General features: G+C 45.2%; 1 protein-coding gene across 1 annotated transcript; it reads right to left on the bottom strand.

Moving 5' to 3' along the window:
* Nucleotides 1–152: 152 nt before the first annotated feature.
* On the bottom strand, nt 153–12,477 carry lrrc34 (leucine rich repeat containing 34). Its single transcript, XM_038972682.1, has 9 exons — nt 12,374–12,477; nt 12,134–12,246; nt 9,280–9,344; nt 7,161–7,289; nt 5,585–5,680; nt 5,240–5,394; nt 4,644–4,799; nt 4,321–4,447; nt 153–399 (listed from the first exon to the last, which is right to left on the bottom strand). Exons 1-9 carry the CDS (start codon nt 12,475–12,477, stop codon nt 193–195), a joined length of 1,152 nt encoding a protein of 383 aa, XP_038828610.1. The 3' UTR covers nt 153–192.
* Nucleotides 12,478–19,595: the final 7,118 nt, after the last annotated feature.

Genomic DNA, 19,595 nt, shown 5'->3' on the forward strand with positions numbered 1-19,595 from the left:
TTTTGGAAGTAGGGCCTGACAAGCGGTCAGCGTAAACATACAACACAAGAGCATGATACAAATAGGACATGAACAGAAAAGTTACTTAAAACAGTTTATTAGATATTTATTAGAGTGCATATATGCATCAAGTTAAACTGAATGTGCGCTAGGTGGGTAGTATTATTAAGGGTTTAGGGTGTGTGTGAGGAGTTAGTTAGGATAGAGTTGTGTATTTGTGAGGGTCACAGCTGCATTGCTAGCAGGATTTACATCCTGTCCGTAGCTGGGTGTCCAGTAGTAGTGCCTCTTCAGCCCATGGAAGACCTCAGCCAGACACACACACCCGTCCACCTCGTACACACACACATCGGTCTGCTCCGACGACAGACGACCACTGGACAGCAGATCACTGAAAGCCTGGTGGAGGGGAGTAAGAGTGTGGCTTTGAGTGTGATTTTGATTTGTGTGTGTTTTATATTTTTTATTTTTTTATTTCACTTTTATTTAACCAGATAGGCTAGTTGAGAACAATTTCTCATTTACAACTGCGACCTGGCCAAGATAAAGCAAAGCAGTTCAACACATACAACAACACAGAGTTACACATGGAATAAACAAACATACAGTCAATAATACAGTAGAAAAAGTCTATACACAGTGTGTGCAAATGAGGTAAGATAAGGGAGGTAAGGCAATAAATAGGCCATAGTGGAAAAGTAATTACAATATACCAATTAAACACGAGTGAATAGATGTGTAGAATATTCATGTGCAAGTAGAGATACTGGGGTGCAAAGGAGCAAGATAAATAAATACAGTATTGGGATGAGGTAGTTGGATGGGCTATTTACAGATGGGCTATGTACAGGTGCAGTGATCTGTGAGCTGCTCTGACAGCTGGTGCTTAAAGCTAGTGAGGGAGATATGAGTCTCCAGCTTCAGAGATTTTTGTAGTTCGTTCCAGTCATTGGCAGCAGAGAACTGTAAGGAAAGGTGGCCAAAGGAGGAATTGGCTTTGGGGGTGACCAGAGAGATATACCTGCTGGAGCGCGTGCTACGGGTGGATGCTGCTATGGTGACCAGTGAGCTGAGATAAGGCGGGGCTTTACCTAGCAAAGACTTGTAGATGACCTGGAGTCAATGGGTTTGGCGACGAGTATGAAGCGAGGGCCAGCCAACGAGAGCGTACAGGTCGCAGTGGTGGGTAGTATATGGGGCTTTGGTGACAAAACGGATGGCAATGTGATAGACTGCATCCAATTTTTTGGGTAGAGTGTTGGAGGCTATTTTGTAGATGACATCGCCGAAGTCGAGGATCGGTAGGATGGTCAGTTTTACGAGGGTATGTTTGGCAGCATGAGTGAGGGAGGCTTTGTTGCGAAATAGGAAGCCCATTCTAGATTTAATTTTGGATTGGAGATGCTTAATGTGAGTCTGGAAGGAGAGTTTACAGTCTAGCCAGACACCTAGGTATTTGTAGCTGTCCACGTATTCTAAGTCAGAACCGTCCAGAGTAGTGATGCTGGACGGGCGGGCAGGTGCGGGCAGAGATCGGTTGAAGAGCATGCATTTCGTTTTACTTGCATTTAAGAGCAGTTGGAGGCCACGGAAGGAGAGTTGTATGGCATTGAAGCTCGTCTGGAGGTTAGTTAACACAGTGTCCAAAGAAGGGCCAGAAGTATACAGAATGGTGTCGTCTGCGCAGAGGTGGATCAGAGAAACACCAGCAGCATGAGCGACATCATTGATGTATACAGAGAAGAGAGTCGGCCTGAGAATTGAACCCGGAGGGCCTGTGGCAATCTCTACGGGGGTGCCACAGGCCCTCCGATTTGACACACTGAACTCTATCAGAGAAGTAGTTGGTGAACCAGGCGAGGCAGTCATTTGAGAAACCAAGGCTGTTGAGTCTGCCGATAAGAATGTGGTGATTTGACAGAGTCGAAAGCCTTGGCCAGGTTGATGAATACGGCTGCACAGTAATGTCTCTTATCGATGGCAGTTATGATATCGTTTAGGACCTTGAGCGTGGCTGAGATGCACCCATGACCAGCTCTGAAACCAGATTGCTTAGCGGAGAAGGTACGGTGGGATTCAAAATGGTCGGTAATCTGTTTGTTAACTTGGCTTAGAAAGGCAGGGTAGGATAGATATAGGTCTGTAGCAGTTTGGGTCTAGAGTGTCTCCCCCTTTGAAGAGGGGGATGATTGCGGCAGCCTTCCAATCTTTGGGAATCTCAGACGATACGAAAGAGAGGTTGAACAGGCTAGTAATAGGGGTTGCAACAATTTCGGGCAGATCATTTTAGAGAGGGTCCAGATTGTCTAGCTCTTTCAGAACATCAGCTATCTGGATTTGGGTGAAGGAGAAATGGGGAGGCTTGGCGAGTTGCTGTGGGGGGTGCAGGGCAGTTGACTGTGGTAGGGGTAGCCAGGTGGAAAGCATGGCCAGCCGTAGAAAAATGCTTATTGAAATTCTCAATTATAGTGGATTTATCGGTGGTGACAATGTTTCCTAGCCTCAGTGCAGTGGGCAGTTGGGAGGAGGTGCTCTTATTCTCCATGGACTTTACAGTGTCCCAGAACTTTTTTGAGTTTGTGCTACAGGATGCAAATTTCTGTTTGAAAAAGCTAGCCTTAGCTTTCCTAACTGCCTGTGTATATTGGTTCCTAACTTCCCTGAAAAGTTGCATATCACGGGGGCTATTTGATGCTAATACAGTATGCCACAGGATGTTTTTGTGCTGGTCAAGGGCAGTCAGGTCTGGAGTGAACCAAGGGCTATATCTGTTCCTGGTTCTACATTTTTTGAATGGGGCATGCTTATTTAAAATGGTGAAGAAGGCCCTTTTAAAGAATAACCAGGCATCCTCTACTGACGGGATGAAGTCAATATCCTTCCAGGATACCCGGGCCAGGTCGATTAGAAAGGCCTGCTCGCTGAAGTGTTTTAGGGAGCATTTGACTGTGATGAGGGGTGGTCGTTTGACCGCAGACCCATTACGGATGCAGGCAATGAGGCAGTGATCGCTGAGATCTTGGTTGAAAACAGCAGTGTATTTGGAGGGCAAGTTGGTTAGGATGATATCTATGAGGGTGCCCGTAGGTCCATTGATAATTTGTGTGAGATTGAGGGCATCAAGCTTAGATTGTAGGATGGCTGGGGTGTTAAGCATGTCCCAGTTGAGGTCACCTAGCAGCACGAGCTCTGAAGATAGATGGGGGGCAATCAATTCACATATGGTGTCCAGGGCACAGCTGGGGGCAGAGGGTGGTCTATAGCAAGCGGCAACGGTGAGAGACTTGTTTCTGGAAAGGTGGATTTTTAAAAGTAGAAGCTCGAATTGTTTGGGTACAGACCTAGATAGTAAGACAGAACTCTGCAGGCTAACTCCCCCCCCTTTGGCAGTTCTATCTTGTCGGAAAATGTTATAGTTAGGGATGGAAATTTCAGGGCTTTTGGTGGTCTTCCTAAGCCAGGATTCAGGCACGGCTAGGACATCCGGGTTGGCAGAGTGTGCTAAAGCAGTGAATAAAACAATCTTAGGGAGGAGGCTTTTAATGTTAACATGCATGAAACCAAGGCTTTTACGGTTACAGAAGTCAACAAATGAGAGCACCTGGGGAATAGGAGTGGAGCTAGGCACTGCAGGGCCTGGATTAACCTCTACATCACCGGAGGAACAGAGGAGGAGTAGGATAAGGGTACGGCTAAAAGCTATAAGAACAGGCCGTCTAGTACGTTCGGAGCAGAGAGTAAAAGGAGCAGGTTTCTGGGCGCGATAGAATAGGTTCAAGGCAAAATGTACAGACAAAGGTATGGTAGGATGTGAATACATTGGAGGTAAACCTAGGCATTGTGTGATGATGAGAGAGATATTGCCTCTAGAAACATTTAAACCAGCTGATGTCAGCGCATGTGTGGGATGTGGAACTAAAGGGTTGGCGAAGCCATATTGAGCAGGGCTAGAGACTCTACAGTGAAATAAGACAATAATCACTAACCAGAACAGCAATGGACAAGGCATATTGACATTAGGGAGAGGCATGCGTAGCCGAGTGATCATAGGAGTCCAGTGAGTAGTTAGGCTGGCTGGAGACACGGTGATTCAGACAGCTAGCAGGCCGGGGCTAGCAAGCTAGCAGAAGGGCCATAGAGGGACGTCACGACGGAGGAAGTCTGTTATAGCCTCATCGCGCAGTTACGTCGAATATACCAGTCGTGATGGAGTAGTAGGGTTCCGTGTAGCAAAGGGGTTCAGTCCAATTGGCAAAATAGGTATAGTGGCCAAAGAAATTGCCCGATGGATCTGTGTGTGTGCGTGTGCGTGCGTGTTACCTGACAGACAGGCTCCTCCAATCTGTTCCCCCAAATGTAGATGTGTGTCAGAGTGTTGTTAGCCTGCATGGCCCGAGACAGAGACACCAGACCAACAGTAGCTATGTTATTACTGGGGATAGACAACCTGGAGAGACAGAGCAAGAGAGAGAGGGAGAAGAGAGAGTTGGATAAATCCTGGGTTGTGTTCAGTAGGAACGAAAATGTAGGAAAAGTTTTGAAACAAAGTGAAAAATGTAAGCACTAACTGAACTTGTCCAATAAGTAACACTCAAGGTTTGGGGGTGGGTTAAAGGTGAGGTGTGTGTGTATGTGTGTCTCACGCTTTGAGGTTGCAGGTGGGCAGGGCGATAGCCTGGCTGAGGTAGAGGGCGCCATCGTCTTCGATGCGATTGAACGCCAGGTCCAGAATCTCCAAGGTTCCATTGTTCTTCAGGACCTTTGCTAGACACCGCGCCCCATCACGAGTCACATGGTTACTGAGCAGAGGACAGACAGAGAGGAGGGGTGTATGGTGTGAGTAACTATGAGCGTGCTTATGGTGTATGTAAGTATGTGTATGGTCTTTGAGTGTATGATGTTTCTGTGCATGGTGCGTGTGTGTCTGTGTACGGTGTGGTGTCCAATCCTCCCGGGTGGCGCAGTGGTCTAGGGCACTGCATCGCAGTGCTAGCTGCGCCACCAGAGTCTCTGGGTTCGCGCCCAGGCTCTGTCGCAGCCGGCCGCAACCGGGAGGTCCGTGGGGCGACGCACAATTGGCATAGCGTCGTCCGGGTTAGGGAGGGTTTGGCCGGTAGGGATATCCTTGTCTCAGTATGTAAAAAAATGTAATAAAATGTATGCACTCTACTGTAAGTCGCTCTGGATAAGAGCGTCTGCTAAATGACTAAAATGTAAAAAAAAAATGGTGTGTGTGTACCAGCGTAAGTCCAGGTATTTGAGGGTGTAGTTGGTTCTCAGGGCGTCAGTGAGTCTCTCCACTCCACAGTCAGTCATGCCCATCTTTCCCAGGTGCAGCTCCCTCAGACACTGATTAACCACCAACATACCTGACAGATGGACCGCTGTTTCCTCCTATGACAGAGAGAGAACCTGATGAAGGCAGCGTAGCTGTCGAAAGGTGGCTTTACTAAACGTATTGCATCGTAGCCATTCGAGTTTGCAGCTTTTATTTTCTCAGAAAGAGACAGAGCCACACAAAAGATGCACATATGTTCTGACATGGTAGTCTTTCTGAAGACCACGTCTAGTACACGTTGTGTACCTGGTGGCTGAAGAGTAGAGGTCTGCTGATGTTGACAGATCGGAGGCTCTTGTTGTTGTTCAAGACGATGGCAAACGCTATCACACTCTGAGTCCCCTATGCACAGAGAGAGAGAGAGAGAGAGAGAGAGAGAGAGAGAGAGAGAGAGAGAGAGAGAGAGAGAGAGAGAGAGAGAGAGAGAGAGAGAGAGAGAGAGAGAGAGAGAGAGAGAGAGAGAGAGAGAGAGAGAGAGAGAGAGAGAGAGAGAGAGAGAGAGAGAGAGAGAGAGAGAGAGAGAGAGAGAGAGAGAGAGAGAGGCCATGTCGGAATACCCAAACTTTTATCCTAAATAGTAGGCCGTTTGAGCATGCGAGAAAATTATGTTTAATAGTACGCCAAATTGTAAAAAAAATCGAGTATACTTTAAATGCCCGGATGTCATGCTCATTTTGGCTTTGACAACAGCTCATCAATTACATATGGGGATGCACTACTGAAATCAACAAATAGCGGGAAACAACGCAATCGCGCATGACAAATTCTCAGTATTCGAAAATAGAATGTTTTATAGTATGTGGATTTTCAAAAATCGTGTATGGTTTAAATGCCAGGATGTTATACTAATTTCAACTCTTCATCTAGTAGAATTCGATGCACACGTTTCCACAATGCACCGGAAGAGGTGGTCTGCAGGTGATAGGCCCTGGTTCTCTTCAAGTAACCAAACAACAAAACGAAGCTACTTAATTGGGAAGATGACGAATAGCGAAGCTTCTGCGGTGGTGTTCAAATGCAGGCTAAATAGTTTTTGTTCTCCTTAAAATCAGATTTTTTCGGGGGTGGATTTCTGTTTTCTCATGGAAAAGTGTTTCTTGTTCTCTTGGCCTTCATCAGAGCTTTTAAAGTAAATACTAAACCATCTTTTGATTTGTGAATGTGTCAGCACTGGGGACTCAGGATGTGGCTGTGTTAATGATGTCATGTTAATCAGGCCTTTTGATTTGAACATATGGATTGTTTTAGTTTTTGGCAGATATCTAAGCTTGGATATCAGCCCACCACCTTAAGCTTAACCTCGACAAGGTGGAGTTGCTCTTCCTCCCGGGGAAAGCCTGCCCGCTCCAAGACCTCCATCATGGTTGACAACTCGACGGTGTCCCCCTCCCAGAGCGCCAATAACCATGGCCTGACCCTGGACAACACCCTGTAGTTCTCGGCAAACATCAAAGCAGTGACTCGCTCCTGCAGATTCATGCTCTACAACATCCGTAGAGTACGACCCTACCTCACACAGGAAGCGGCGCAGGTCCTAATCCTGGCAATTGTTGTTGGCTGGGCTCCGCGCTTGTACCGTCAAACCCCTGCAACTTATCCAGTACACTGCAGCCCACCTGGTGTTCAACCTTCCCAACTTCTCCCATGTCACCACATTCGTTCACACACTCCACTGGCTCACATCCACTAGAAGACCATGGTACTTGCCTATGGAGCAGCAAGAGGAACTGCTGCTCCCTACCTTCAGGCTTTGCTCAAACCCTACATCCCAACTCGGACACAGCCAGTATATGTATGCGAGAGTGTGTGGCGCATGTGTTACCAGGTCAGAGTCGGCCACGTCCAGCTCCTGTAGTGTAGAGTTGACCTGCAGCATGCTGGCGAAGTGCATGGCTCCTCCATTCCCTATCTTATTACCAGTCAGCCTCAGAGACAGGAGGGCATCATTAGACTGGAGATAGTGAAAAACACGCACACTTTACATGGTGTATACAAATGGAGAAATCATGTATTGAAGACTTCCTGTATGTTGTTTTATGTGGTCTATATAGCTACTGCATAGTGTATTTATAAAATAATGTATATATACAGTTGAAGTCGGAAGTTTACATACACCTTAGCCAAATACATTTAAACTCAGTTTTTTACAATTCCTGACATTTAATCCTAGTAAAAATTCCCTGTTTTAGGTCAGTTAGGATTACCACTTTATTTTAAGAATGTGAAATGTCAGAATAATAGTAGAGAAAATGATTTAATTCAGCGTTTATTTATTTCATCACATTCCCAGTGCGTCAGAAGTTTACATACACTCAAATAGTATTTGGGAGGATTGCCTTTCAATTGTTTAACTTGGGTCAAATGTTTCAGGTAGCCTTCCACAAGCTTCCCACAATAAGTTGGGTGAATTTTGGCCCATTCCTCCTGACAGAGCTGGTGTAACTGAGTCAGGTTTGTAGGCCTCTTTGCTTGCACACACTTTTTCAGTTCTGCCCACAAATTTGCTATAGGATTAGGGTCAGGGCTTTGTGATGGTCACTCCAATAGCTTGACTTTGTTGTCTTTAAGCCATTTTGCCACAACTTTGAAAGTATGCTTGGGGTCATTGCCCAATTGGAAGACCCATTTGAGACCAAGTTTTAACTTCCTGACTGATGTCTTGAGATGTTGCTTAAATATATCCACATCCTTTTCCTTTCTCATGATGCCAGCTATTTTGTGAAGTGCACCAGTCCCTCCTACAGCAAAGCACCCCCACAACATGAAGCTGCCACCCCCGTGCTTCACGGTTGGGATGGTGTTCTTCGGCTTGCAAGCCTCCCCCCTTTTCCTCCAAACATAACGATGGTCATTATTATGTCCAAACAGTTCTATTTTTGTTTCATCGGACCAGAGGACATTTCTCCAAAAAGTACGATCGTTGTCCCCATGTGCAGTTGCAAATTGTAGTCTGGCTTTTTTATGGCGGGTTTGGAGCAGTGGCTTCTTCCTTGCAGAGCGGCCTTGCAGGTTGTGTTGATATAGGACTCGTTTTACTGTGGATATAGATACTTTTGTACCTGTTTCCTCCAGCATCTTCACAAGGTCGTTTGCTGTTGTTCTGTGATTGATTTGCACTTTTCCCACCAAAGTACCTTCATCTCTAGGAGACAGAACGCGTCTCTTTCCTGAGCGGTATGACGGCTGCGTGGTCCCATGGTGTTTATACTTGCGCACTATTGTTTTTACAGATGAACGTGGTACCTTCAGGCGTTTGGAAATTGCTCCCAAGGATGAACCAGACTTGTGGAGGTCTACAAATTTGTTTCTGAGGTTTTGGCTAATTTCTTTTGATTTTCCCATGATGTCAAGCAAAGAGGCACTGAGTTTCAAGGTAGGCCTTGATATACATCCACAGGTACACCTCCAATTGACTCAAATTATGTCAATTAGCCTAACAGAAGCTTCTAAATCCATGACATCATTTTCAGGGAATTTTCCAAGCTGTTTAAAGGCACAGTCAACTTAGTGTATGTAAACTTCTGACCCAATGGAATTGGGATACAGTGAATTATAAGTGAAATAATATGTCTGTTAACAATTGTTGGAAAAATTACTTGTGTCATGCACAAAGTAGATGTCCTTACCGACCTGCCAAAACTATAGTTTGTTAACAAGACATTTGTGGAGTGGTTGAAAAACTAGTTTTAATGACTCCAACCTAAGTGTATGTAAACTTCCAACTTCAACTGTACATACAGTCAAACTCTTTGCAATGTATTCAGCTCCGTCTGTCTGAATGTCGTTACACGTCAGGTCCAGAGAGCGCAGACACACGTTCTCCTGACACAATATAACACACAACAACACACCGCTTAATACACACTTAACAACAGCATGTCTGGATTTTAGGAAATGGGACCAGTGTTCTAATCGACCTCCATTATATGTGACCAGGTTACCTTGAGGAGGTCAGCGAGGTGTCCCGCCCCCTCGTCTGTGATGCAGTTGTACCTCAAGTCCAGACCTGTCAATCAACAACACACCTGGATGAACAACAAGACACATGGACATAAAAGTGCATCTCAATATCTATAAGTGAAGTTCTCTCCTCTCCCTCATCTTCACTGATCTAAGCAGGGTCAGCGTTATGGGCGGGCCTTTGAGGGCCTGGCCCGCCCTACCGCACCTCTTTGCACATCCAAATAAAACATTTTAATATTAATAATTTATTTCACAGCGACGCGTGCCGACAGAAAGACATGAATCCAGTTAAAGCATCCGAGCGAGTGAAACAGCGCCCCTCTGTCTCAGTATGTGTAGACCATGTATCTGATGCTGTCTGGTCAGTGAAACAGCGCCCCTCTGTCTCAGTATGTGTAGACCATGTATCTGATGCTGTCTGGACAGTGAAACAGCGCCCCTTTGTCTCAGTATGTGTAGACCATGTATCTGATGCTGTCTGGACAGTGAAACAGTACCCCTCTGTCTCAGTATGTGTAGACCATGTATCTGATGCTATCTGGACAGTGAAACAGTGCCCCTCTGTCTAAGTATGTGTAGACAAAGGCAAAGTGTAGACAAAGGCAATGTGCTTTGGCAAAGTGGGCGGGGTTATATCCTGCCTGGTTGGCCATCTCCGGGGGTATCGTCGGACCAACCCACACGTCTCAGCCTCCAGTATCTATGCTGCAATAGTCTATCTGGTGTAATTATCCTGTCTTATCTGGTGTCCTGTGTGAATTTAAGTATGTTCCCTCTAATTCTCTCTCTCTCCCTCGCTCCCCCTCCCAGAGGACCTGAGCCCTAGGATCATGCCTCAGGACTACCTGACCTGATGACTCCTGGCTGTCCCCAGTCCACCAGGTCATGATGCTGTTCCAGTTTCAACTGTTCTGCCTGCGGCTATGGAACCCTGACCTGTTCACCGAACGTGCTAACTGGTCCCGGACCTGCTGTTTCCGACTCTCTCTCTACCGCACCTGCAGTCTCGACCTCTGAATGCTCAGCTATGAAAAGCCAACTGACATTTACTCCTGAGGTACTGACCTGTTGCACCCTCTACAACCACTGTGATTATTATTCTTAGAATATAATCTCCACCCGGCACAGCCAGAAGAGGCCACCCCTCAGAGCCTGGTTCCTCTCTAGGTTTCTTCCTAGGTTCCAGCCTTTCTAGGGAAATTTTCCTAACCACCGTGCTTCTACATCTGCATTGCTTTAGACTGGGTTTCTTTATAGCACTTTGTGACATCTGCTGATGTAAGAATTTGATTAATTGTTAGGATGCTGGATTGCCCTAAAGTAAATTGATGTTTCGACAAAATTATATAATTATTCCAGTCTAAATAATCATTCAAAATACTTCACCAGAGAGCATGACTTAGCCACAGAGGATCATTAGCGTCTTATTCACACCGAAGCTTGGTGCTTATCGAGGCTGGGAGTATTGGAAAGATTTTTCAAATAGGAACTATCATTTGCAATGTATGTTAAGAAAAGCAGACTTCGTTGACTTGTGTGAGGCGAAGAAAAAATGACTGAGAAGCAAATTTTATTAGTGGTGTACGTAGTGAGTTAAGACAATCAGAAATCAGACATTGCCAAATGGGCATTTTCCTACATATGCATGCATTCGCATCCTGGAGAGAGACGCACCGTATATTCACCATCTTCTTCTTGATGCAACATTTTAAGTTATACTCAAGACACATTATCTTCACACATATTTTAGACGCTTATCACTGACAGCCGCAACTCAATCAGCTATACATACTGCCACGCGCACTACCCAAACAGTGGGTTTCCCAAACACACTTGTGATTTGAAACAATCCACAGCTAGTTATTTTTTTATGTGAAAGAGCAAAATATCATAATCTGATGATCCCATATATCCAGTGGAAACATCATTAAAAAAACAGCTGTCTGTTCTGAGCTAACTGGCTCAGGAAACTCTGAGGGCCAGGAATAAGTTCACTAGTGACAGCTTCGGCTGGACCCAGTGATGATTTGATACAATGTTGCACTACACTTGCAATTGTTCAAGTCAAGATGGATATAAAGTGAGGCAGACAGGTGGAGTAGAGAGGTTCATTTGATTGAAAGAACCGGAATTTTCATCAGGATATTTTTGTCATTTTTTTTTACTGCTTTAGGCGTGTGTATTTTACTTAGTTGACACGGAAGTTATAGGCCTACTGCAGCATTGCATTGGCCTATAGGTTATAACGAAGTTCTATGCTCTCATTTCTTTAGTCGCCAATGGATCACAGTGTACCAATGTGTCCACATGGCAGAGGCTAGTGCTCTCGCCATAGCTGAATTTGAACTTTTAGATTTTTATAATTTTACTTAAGATTTTTATGATTAACCAAGTGACAATTATTTTGAGAACAAAAACGTTATTATTGAAATGAAACTGTTCCACGAAAATGCGCATATAACAAATAATCACAATTGACATAAATTGTAAGCTTCCCCAACGTTGCAACTCACGAACTGCCTGGTCTTTACTATTGACACCCGTAACAAAAATTGTGAACGCGTAAGTGCGTACACACGTGGGAGGTTCCTCAACAAACGAGCGCACCTATGAAAATCACCAGTCAAGTCCAACTGATTCGTTCTGGCGCCGGCCGTGGATCTAAGAACCCGACAGGAGAAAGCATATCCCTGTGCTTGCATGTCTACAATGCGTTCACCTATCCTATCCTCTGACTTCGCAGACCAGTGATGAAGGAGAGGAGGATCCCACTTGAGGATTTTGTTAGAATGCAGGCTATCTATGGTCTCAACGGTACACATGTCTATCTACCTGTCACTGAGTCGTTGTCTCGGAGGGTTCTGGACAGAGCGAGAGCATCTTTGTTGGTCACTTGTTCTACCTTTCTCAGCCTGTCGTTCCCAGTCAGTTTGAGTGTGATGTCTCTACGGAATGCAGACAGGCAGGCAGGGCTTGGTTAAGCTCGTTCGTGAGAAACGTGAATGTCAGTATAAGAAGTTGCTTTTGCGGCTAGAAAATTAACTGCAGCATGCCATGATGCTGCGAACCTACCCCGTCTTCCCCTCCGTCTCTTGCAGGACTTCTAAAATGTATCGATTAGTTCGTAGTTTTAGTTCTTTGCAGACAGAGGAGTAAACATCTGTAATACTTCCCATAGTAGCGAAACTTTAACCTAGCTATGAATGCCAAAACACCAGTCAAGGCCAGAGGACAAGGAAATGTTTACATTCCTATGGCAACACAGGCGCGCACCCGCGCTTGTAAAATCAAAAATGCAAGCGAAAAAACGCGCACCCAACATTCATTAGAATTATTTAATCTCTGATGATAAAAGAAACACACATTTTTTAAAACGTTAACTTTCTTCAATCCACACTAATGTAAAATGTTAAAAGGGTAAAATCTAAGTATAGTGGTGCATCTACAGGGCCTTCAGAAAGTATTCACACCCGTTGACTTTTTCCACATTTTGTTGTGTTACAGCCTGATTTTAAAATACATTAAATTGAGATTTTGTGTCACTGGCCTACACACAATACCCAATAATGTCAAAGTGGAATTATGTTTTTCAAAATGTTTACAAATGAAAATCTGAAATGTCTCGAGTCAGTATGGGGCGGCAGGTAGCTTAGAGCGTTGGGCCAGTTACCGAAAGGTTGCTGGATCGAATCCCCAAGCTGACAAGGTAAACATCTGTCGTTCTGCCCCTGAACAAGGCAGTTAACCCACTGTTCCCCGGTAGGCCGTCATTGTAAATAAGAATTTGTTCTTAACTGACTTGCCTAGTTAAATAAAGGTTTAAAAAAATATATATTTATTTTAAAGATAAGATGTGGTGGGTGTCCCCGAGATAGCATGGAGGAACAGAACAAAGGCCTCAGTATTCCTAATTATCCTGGCATCTGGGAGACAGCACCAGAGGCAGATGAAGACAGGATGAACAAAAAGTGGCTTATGGTTCCCCCAATCTATATGGAGGGGGGGGGGGGAGGGGGGGGGGGGGGGGGGGGGGGGGGGGGGGGAAAGCTATGACTGAGCAATCTTGGTATCAGATATATAAGGGACAGCATGGTCTGTAAAGGGTAGGCACAATAGTGACGGTTTCAATATTGCAATAATTAATCAATATTGAATAAAGATGATTGTTTGAAGAAAAGACAAAGAATATATATTCCATAGAATATTTCACCACAGGAATCAGTGACAGTGGCTATGTGATCCCAAATCTGGGATTAAGGGGCTCTTTTCCAAGTTTAAAATGATTAACGTTCAACATTGGCCATGCTGTCAATGAAGCATGATTTGTGCCGCGGTCCAAACAACCGTTTACTCGGAGGATCGCCACGCCACCTTCCTGTTTAAGTGAGCCGAGCACAGCAATGTGAGTCCAAAAATGACTTGTATGCTGCTTCATAAATTATGTAATATGCCAGGGAGATATGTATACTGTAGCTAAGAAAATAATACTAAGGGTATGTTGTGTAGTAAGATGTTAGCCCATGTGCCTCACCCTAATAATTTGGTCTATTTACCCCTCTTCATTTCGCCTACTGTTCTGACTGTTCTACTGTAGCCTATAACCTGTTTTAGAGCAATGTAATCAAATTAAATCAAATTTTATTAGTCACATGCGCCGAATACAACAGGTGTAGTAGACCTTACAGTGAAATGCTTACTTATGACCCCCTAACCAACAATGCAGTTTAAAAAAAATACAGATAAGAAAAAGAGATAAAAGTAACAAGTAATTAAAGAACAGCAGTAAAATAACAATAGCGAGACTATATACAGCGGTTTCCCGATACAGAGTCAATGTGCGGGGAGCACCTGTTAGTTGAGGTAGTATGTACATGTAGGTAGAGTTATTAAAGTGACTATGCATTGATGACAACAGAGAGTAGCAGTGATGTAAAGGGAGGGGGGCAATGCAAATAGTCTGGGTAGCCATTTGACTAGATGTTCAGGAGTCTTATGGCTTGGGGGTAGAAGCTGTTTAGAAGCCTCTTGGACCTAGACTTGGCGCTCCGGTACCGCTTGCCGTGCGGTAGCAGAGAGAACAGTCTATGACTAGGGTGGCTGGAGTCTGACAATTTTTAGGGCCTACCTCTGACACCTCTTGGTATAGAGGTCCTGGATGGCAGGAAGCTTGGCCCCAGTGATGTACTGGGCCATTCGCACTACCCTCTGTAGTGCCTTGCAGTTGGAGGCCGAGCTGTTGCCATACCAGGCAGTGATGCAACCAGTCAGGATGCTCTCGATGGTGCAGCTGTAGAAACTTTTGAGGATCTGAAGACCCATGCCAAATCTTTTCAGTCTCCTTAGGTGGAATAGGTTTTGATGTGCCCTCTACACGACTGTCATGGTGTACTAGGGTTTCTGGGATGATGGTGTTGATGTGAGCCATGAACAGCCTTTCAAAGTACTTCATGGCTACAGACGTGAGTGCTACGGGTCAGTAGTCATTTAGGCAGGTTACCTTAGTGTTCTTGGGCACAGGCACTATGGTGGTCTGCTTAAAACATGTTGGTATTACAGACTCGGGACAGGGAGAGGTTGAAAATGTCAGTGAAGACAGTTGCCAATTGGTCCGCGCATGCTCGCAGTACACATCCTGGTAATCCGTCTGGCCCTGCGGCCTCGTGAATGTTCTTTAAAGGTCTTACTGACATCGGCTGCGGAGAGCGTGATCACACAGTCTTCCGGAACAGCTGGTGCTCTCATGCATGTTTCAGTGTTACTTGCCTCGAAGCGAGCATAGAAGTACTTTAGCTCGTCTGGTAGGCTTGTGTCACTGGGCAGCTCTTGGCTGTGCTTCCCTTTGTAGTCTGTAATGGTTTGCATGCCCTGCCACATCCGACGAGCGTCAGAGCCGGTGTAGTACGATTCAATCTTAGTCCTGTATTGACGCTTTGCCTGTTTGATGGTTCGTCGGAGGGCAAAGCGGGATTTCTTATAAGGTTCCGGGTTAGAGTCCCACTCCTTGAAAACGGCAGCTCTAGCCTTTAGCTCAGTGCGGATGCTGCCTGTAATCCACAGCTTTTGGTTGGTGTATGTACGTACGGTCACTGTGGGGACGACATCATCGATGCACTTACTGATGAAGCCCATGACTGATGTGGTGTACTCCTCAATTCCATCGGAGGAATCCCGGAACATATTCCAGTCTGTGCTAGCAAAACAGTCCTGTAGCTTAGCATCTGCTTCATCTGACTACTTTTTTTATTGATCTAGTCACTGGTGCTTCCTCCTTTAATTTTTGCTTGTTAGCAGGAATCAGGTGGATAGAATTATGGTCAGATTTGCCGAATGGAGGGCGAGGGAGACCTTTGTATGCGTCTCTGTGTGTTGAGTATAAGTGGTTCAGAGTTATTTTTCCTCTGGTTACATATTTAACATGCTGATAGAAATTTGGTAAAACAGATTTAAGTTTCCCTGCATTAAAGTACCCGGCTACTAGGAGCACCGCCTCTGGGTGAGCGTTTTCTTGTTTGCTTATGGCAGAATATAATTTATTCAATGCTGTCTTAATGCCAGCCTCTGACTGTGGTGGTATGTAAACAGCTACGAAGAATACAGATGAAAACTCTCTCGGTAGGTAGTGTGGTCTACAGCTTATCATGAGATACTCTATCTCAGGCGAGCAATAGTTCGAGACTTCCTTAGATATCGTGCACCAGCTGTTATTTACAAAAATACATAGTCCGCCGCCCCTTGTCTTACCAGACGCCGCTGTTCTATCCTGTTCTAATCATCGGATATTTTAAGCGCTTTTTAAGCGCTATTTTAAGCGCTTTCATTGTCTGCTTATATGCCCCCTTTATTTATCCTACAGTTCTAACTTGGGAGAACAGGGAGAGCACTGTAAGACCAGCGCATGCTCTGAATTCTGTCGCTGTACATTTCAAAAGTACAAAACAAATAGTTATATTGACTAACGCTACATCCGTCCTAGCGTGCTCATTGTCTTAATCGAAATTACGGATTGCCTCTTATCCGCTTGTCGTCCCTTTATGCCATAGTTTGTACATCTCAATTGTCATTAGAAACCACATTTGTATAAGCTAGTCAGCCATATCAGCTATGTTTTTTTAAAAGACAGTAAATGAGGCTGAATGAACTATTTCGCTGCCAGACAACGCTCCGCTGATGGCCAGGTGTAGTGGTAAGGTGTTGGGACAGCTGTTGGGACTCTGCTGTTGGGAAAGCTTTATGTAGGCCCTAACAGTTTGTGGGCACGGTTTGTCACCGTTATAGTGCAATTCATGTATTGTTTAGTGTTGTGTAGTATAGTGGCTTTGCTGGAATGCATTCCACTTCTTTTTCCTTTTTTTTTGTCTTACTAAGATATACATGCTAAAATCGCCTCTGATCCTTCCTAACTCAGTTGCCGGAAAGGAAGGAAACTGCTCAAGGATTTATTTCACCATGAGGCCAATTGTGACTTTAAAACAGTTACAAAGTTTAATGGCTGTGATAGGAGAAAACTGAGGATGGATCAACAACATTGTAGTTACTACACAATACTAACCTAAATGACAGAGTGAAAAGAAGGAAGCCTCTACAGAATAAAATATTTCTAAACATGCATCCTATTTGGAATAAGGCACGAAAGTAAAACTGCAAATAAATGAACATTATGTCCAGAATACAAAGCATTATGTTTGGGGCAAATTCAACACATCACTGAGTACCACTCTTCATATTTATTTTTTTATTTTATTTTTGAATTTTACCCCCCTTTTTCTCCCCAATTTCGTGGTATCCAATTGTTAGTAGTTACTATCTTGTCTCATCGCTACAACTCCCGTACGGGCTCGGGAGAGACGAAGGTCGAAAGCCATGCGTCCTCCGAAACACAACCCAACCAAGCCGCACTGCTTCTTAACACAGCGCGCATCCAACCCGGAAGCCAGCCGCACCAATGTGTCGGAGGAAACACCGTGCACCTGGCGACCTTGGTTAGCGTGCACTGCGCCCGGCCCGCCACAGGAGTCGCTGGTGCGCGATGAGACAAGGATATCCCTACCGGCCAAACCCTCCCTAACCCGGACGACGCTAGGCCAATTGTGCGTCGCCCCACGGACCTCCCGGTCACGGCCGCGAACCCAGAGTCTCTGGTGGCACAGCTAGCGCTGCGATGCAGTGCCCTAGACCACTGCGCCACCCGGGAGGCCACTCTTCATATTTTAAAGCATGGGGGTGGCTGCAATATGTTATGGGTATGCTTGTCATCGGCAAGTACTAGGGAGTAAAAAAAATAATAACGGAATCGAGTTAAGCACAGGCAAAATCCTAGAGGAAAGCCTGGTTCAGTCTGCTTTCCAACAGAGACAAATTCACCTTTCAGCAGGACAATAACCTGAAACACAAGCCCAAATATAAACTCAGCAAAAAAAGAAACATCCTCTCACTGTCAACTGCGTTTATTTTCAGAAGACTAAATGTGTAAATATTTGTATGAACATAACAAGATTCAACAACTGAGACATAACCTAAACAAGTTCCACAGACATGTGACTAACATAAATGGAATAATGTGTCCCTGAACAAAGGGGGGCAAAATCAAAAGTAACAGTCAGTATCTGGTGTGGCCACCAGCTGCATTGAGTACTGCAGTGCATCTCCTCCTCATGAACAGCACCAGATTTGCCAGTTCTTGCTGTGAGATGTTACCCCACTCTTCCACCAAGGCACCTGCAAGTTCCCGGACATTTCTTGGGGGAATGGCCCTAGCCCTCACCCTCCGATCCAACAGGTCCAGACGTGCTCAATGGGATTGAGATCCGGGCTCTTCGCTGGCCATGGCAGAACACTGACATTCCTGTCTTGCAGGAAATCACGCAAAGAACAAGCAGTATGGCTGGTGGCATTGTCATACTGGAGGGTCATGTCAGGATGAGCCTGCAGGAAGGGTACCACGAGGGAGGAGGATGTCTTCCCTGTAACGCACAGCGTTGAGATTGCCTGCAATGACAACAAGCTCAGTCCGATGATGCTGTGACACACCGCCTCCGACCATAACAGACCCTCCACCTCCAAATCGATCCCGCTCCAGAGTACAGGCCTCGGTGTAACGCTCATATATTCGACGATAAACGTGAATCCGACCATCACCCCTGGTGAGACAAAACCGCGACTCGTCAGTGAAGAGCACTTTTTGCCAGTCCTGTCTGGTCCAGGGGCAGTGGGTTTGTGCCCATAGGCGACGTTGTTGCCGGTGATGTCTGGTGAGGACCTGCCTTACAATAGGCCTACAAGCCCTCAGTCCAGCCTCTCTCAGCCTATTGCGGACAGTCTGAGCACTGATGGAGGGATTGTGCGTTCCTGGTGTAACTCGGGCAGTTGTTGTTGCCATCCTGTACCTGTCCCGCAGGTGTGATGTTCGGATGTACCGAATAATGTGCAAATATTGTACAATTCAAGTGTGCAAAGCTCTTAGAGACTTACCCAGAAAGATTCACAGCTGTAATCATTGCTAAAGGGGATTCTAACATGTATTGACTCAGGGGTTGTAATACTTATCTAATCAAGTTATATACAGTTGAAGTCGGAAGTTTACATACACCTTAGCCAAATACATTTAAACTCCGTTTTTTTTTACAATTCCTGACATTTAATCAGTAACAATTCCCTGTCTTAGGTCAGTTAGGATCACCACTTTATTTTAAGAATGGGAAATGTCAGAATAATAGTAGAGAGAATGATTTATTTCAGCTTATATTTCTTTCATCACATTCCCAGTGGGTCAGAAGTTTACATACACCCAATTAGTATTTGGTAGCATTGCCTTTCAATTGTTTAACTTGGGTCAAATGTTTCTGGTAGCCTTCCACAAGCTTCCCATAATAAGTTGGGTGAGTTTTGGCTCATTCCTCCTGACAAGAGCTGGTGTAACTGAGTCAGGTTTGTAGGCCTCCTTGCTCGCACACGCTTTTTCTGTTCTGCCCACAAATGCTATATGATTGAGGTCAGGGCTTTGTGATGGTCACTCCAATACCTTGACTTTGTTGTCCTTAAGCCATTTTGCCACAACTTTGGAAGTATGCTTGGGGTCATTGTCCATTTGGAAGACCCATTTGCGACCAAGCTTTAACTTCCTGACTGATGTCTTGAGATGTTGCTTCAATATATCCACATAATTTTCCTTTCCTCATGATGACATCTATTTTGTGAAGTGCACCAGTCCCTCCTGGAGCAAAGCACCCTCACAACATGATGCTGCCACCCCTGTGCTTCACGGTTGGGATGGTGTTCTTCGGCTTGCAAGCCTCCC

This window comes from Salvelinus namaycush, chromosome 33 (assembly GCF_016432855.1).
Source record: "Salvelinus namaycush isolate Seneca chromosome 33, SaNama_1.0, whole genome shotgun sequence".
Taxonomy (NCBI): Eukaryota; Metazoa; Chordata; class Actinopteri; order Salmoniformes; family Salmonidae; genus Salvelinus; species Salvelinus namaycush.